General features: G+C 46.2%; 1 protein-coding gene across 1 annotated transcript; it reads right to left on the minus strand.

Moving 5' to 3' along the window:
- Positions 1–6: 6 nt before the first annotated feature.
- On the minus strand, positions 7–3,847 carry LOC116379703 (rho GTPase-activating protein 20-like). The gene is made up of 6 exons (XM_031841676.1): positions 2,887–3,847; positions 2,331–2,372; positions 2,001–2,085; positions 1,759–1,836; positions 1,358–1,424; positions 7–952 (listed from the first exon to the last, which is right to left on the minus strand). Exons 1-6 carry the CDS (start codon positions 2,988–2,990, stop codon positions 669–671), a joined length of 660 nt encoding a protein of 219 aa, XP_031697536.1. The 5' UTR covers positions 2,991–3,847; the 3' UTR covers positions 7–668.
- Positions 3,848–3,853: the final 6 nt, after the last annotated feature.

The raw sequence follows: 3,853 nt of genomic DNA on the forward strand, positions 1-3,853 counted from the left end.
TGTTTCTCTTTCCTTCACCTCCGCTGGCCTTCAGACTTTCTCAATAGCTGTGTCATCACTTTTCACTTTCCGTCTTCCTCCTCTCTCTCTCGTCCGTCTCTTCTGGGGTTTCTTCCTCTTTGTCCGTCTGCTGTTTTTCTTATTCCGACTCTGCGTCTCTCGTGACCCCCCCGCTGTGACCCCTCGTCCGCTAACTGCTTTCCCACCGTTCTCCTTGACTCTGATTCCTCCTCACCTGCTGACTCATCCTCACGACGAGCATCAACACAGAGATTCCGTCCCGCATTGCTACTTCTGCATCCTCATATGTCCTCTCGTGGTTTCATAAAGAATGAGATTCACGGACGGATTCTCGACACTCGACTTAAAAAAACCTCAACTGACATGTTGATGGAAAGAAACTCATATTTTTCACAACACATACTTTAACTGCTGCGTGTTGACTGTAAACCCAGAACGCTGAACCTTTAATAGGACCTGAGGACCTGAGGTTAGGCTTGTTTGGTTTGAAAGCACGTTTACTAATTTGTTTTGCAACTTTTGCAAGAACATGCTTTTTTATTCACACTAAAAGAAACAGAAATAACTGCATGACGGCCACGTGTTATGCTACGACGGGTAAAAAAAAGCAAACTTCTGGTGTCATCAGTGTTTGCTTCTGTGTCCCTTTAATTACTGAACTGTTGATGTGACCTCATTAAAGAAAGGGGTCGAACCCCCCAGAACGGACCCTCCAGACCGGCTGTCTCACCTGAGAGCGGAGCCTGTCCCGGGGAGACCTTGCTGGGCTTGAGGATGAACTGGCACTGGGTGTCTGGAGGGAGACACTGGTCCAGCAGCAGCGCCCCTGGACAGTCCGTGGGACTCGTCGGATCCCACCCTGGTCCTCCGCCAGCGGAGCTCCCACCGTCCCGAATGTGGCTCATCTTAATGCTGAAGGGGAACTCGTGGCCTGAATGAGAGGTCAGAGGTTAGAGGTCAGGGGTCTGGTATGTGACGTGGAGCCAAAAGAATACGATATGAGTGAGAGCAGAACTCGTCCCATGCGGCGACCAAACCGGCCGCCTGGAGTCGGGATGTTTGGAATTCAGAACAAAAGATTAACAGAATGTCACGGACGCAAAACTAACTGCTCCCAGATGTTAGTTTCTGAAATAGTCCTCATCAGAGGGACGTCTAACTTTAGTGACTGCATGAAAGATGCAACTGTGAGCATGCATTCAGATCTTTAAGCATCACCGCTGTCATATCCCACAGCGGTGGAGGTGAAGAACCTTCCTTAAGAGCATCTTAAAGAGGTGAAGAGGTAGAAGTGTTAAAGAAGGTTTTACATCACACGTGTACGACAGGTGCTCACCGATGAGAGGGTACGGAGGGTCGTCCTTACTGGAGTTCACCCACAGCCGGTGGTCGTTAACGCAGCCCTGGACAGAGAAACACAGAGAATCCACTTCAACACTTTCCTCTTTTTACATTTCAAAGAAAATGACTTTTCCATGTTTTGCCTGAGTTTTACTTGTGGAGCTTCCTTCATGAACGTCTGTGTTGTAAAGAAACATCTAAAAATACTTTAACAGGAGAGTTTGGTTCGAGTCTGCAAACCAGCTTCACTTTAGCCAACAAGTCCTGGTCCCGGTCCCTCCTCACGCTCAAGTAGTACTTTGTTTTGGATCATTAATACCGATACCACCAGAGGTCGATGTTCAACGAATCTTATTTCCAGCGTCCTGGACATCGAGCTGAGAGACTTCGACTCACCGATATGCCGAACTGCAGCAGAGCCATGCGGATGACATCAGTGGTGCTGTCAGTGTTGTTGACCGCGAGCGTCTTGGCCTAGTGGACACATTTCAGAAACATTGTGGAAAAGTCTAGTTAGCTGTGTGTTACATAAATGGCAGCACTGTCGGTCATGTCACTCATTCCCCAATGAAGGACAGACAAATCAGACGATATTCATTTTTGTGCTGATGGAAGCAAATCACAGAAGAGAGTCTTACGTATGCACAATTTCCAATATCCTTTGCAAATATCTTCAGAGGGACGGTCTTGGGGTCGTCCTTCTCTTTGCCCGCAACTATCCGACTGTGTGCAGAGAATAAAACAAAGTACATGAAGCACGTGTTAATGCATGCACAATATCACTTTATCTGAGCTGTAAATACAATGTAAAGCATGCATTTATTCACACTCATACTGAGCTTTTATTTAAAGCCATTGTGTTCAATCTGAATCACATCTTTCAATTCTGATTTGAAAGATGAAACAAAAGCAAAAACACCAAAAAACAAACCACAAAGTATTAGCAGGAGGCCAAACCACACATTTACCTTTTGATGAGTGCCAACCACTTGTCCTTGTGCTCCTCAGAGCTGAAGAGGAGGAGAGAGAGAGAGAGAGAGAGAGAGAGAGAGAGAGAGAGATATGAAACATAATCAGAGGAAATCGTGTTGAAAGCAACTGTCTGTTTTGATCTGTTACGTAATGTTTGAACCGCAGACTTCGTCTCCGGCTGTGACTGGATTCCTCCTGATGCAGAACGTAACGAGTGAGCGTGTGAAAGAGTTCATCATCGAGAAAGGTGCAAACATGCAGCGCTGCGTATGTGTGTGTGTGTGAGTGTGTGTGTTGCGTGTGCGTGTGTGTGTGTGTGTTGCATGTGCGTGTGTGGTTATCTACTGCAATTGCATTGAGTGGCTTTACGACTGGGAACCGCCTTCACACGTAAGCTTTCAAATAATATACCGGAGCGACACAGAGAAGCGTTATATAAATATGTTGGGCGTGAACTACTGTCATGTAATGCAAGCAGATATACTGAATGAAGTTATATAAGGTGAGTTACATTTGATTAAACTCATGTTGTATGTTTGTGTGAGTTTGTACCTGAAGGTGGCCACACAGTTGCAGGTGGGCCAGCCCATGACGAAGCTCCTCTCCGGGTTGGTGCTGCCCTCACACACCTCGTCCATGCAGCCGGCCGTCCACATCTCACACACTCGGACCTGAGCCTTCACCTTGAAGTGGGTGGAAGACCTGCAGGAGACACAGATAGAACCTTAAAGAACCTTTGATCTACGTTAACCTAGCCTACGTGATGACGTGATATCAGATACGTACTCGAGGATACCTGATCCAGTATTTTAGGCTGAATCGGAGGTATTTCTGATACTTGTATCAGCATCAGAACAACTCTACCAAGACGCTTTACTTTGTAAAAGATTGCGTTAAAACCCAAAGGTCCTTTATAAAAAGGGGTTCCACAGGGAACCAACTGGGATCCTCTACTTTTGCAATCTAACTTTTACATTTTCTTAAATTTCCCACAAACTTCTAACATACTGCAGCCCTTCAACAAATGCTTTATATAGATTTGAATTAGTAGAAGTGTATTCATCCACCGCTACATCTGTGATTATACAGAAGGAAAAGTCCACACATGTGGCGTACACACACACACACACACACACACACACACACACACACACACACACGCACATATGCATCAACTAAGTTCTCCTCTCTGGAACAAACACACACACATACCAACACACATTCCTCAGACTCGCCCGGCGTTCAAACCACAATGAAACGGCCAATAATAGCGTCTGTGCTGGACGGGTCGGCTCCGCCCACTGGCCCGTTGCTCCTATAGGACGGACCACCGAGGTCCTGCTGTGTGTACTGTGTGTGTACAAGTACACAGACCAGAAGTGGGTTTCTTTATATGTGTGTGTGTGTTTGTGGACTTCAAAAAACATAAATGTGCTCTTTAAGGTTCTATTTTTGAACGTGTGTGTGTGTGCGTGTGTGTGTGTGTGTGTGTGTGTGTGTGTGTGTGTGTGTGTGTGTG

This window comes from Anarrhichthys ocellatus, unplaced genomic scaffold (assembly GCF_004355925.1).
Source record: "Anarrhichthys ocellatus isolate YVR2014 unplaced genomic scaffold, GSC_Weel_1.0 scaffold4979, whole genome shotgun sequence".
Lineage (NCBI taxonomy): Eukaryota > Metazoa > Chordata > Actinopteri > Perciformes > Anarhichadidae > Anarrhichthys > Anarrhichthys ocellatus.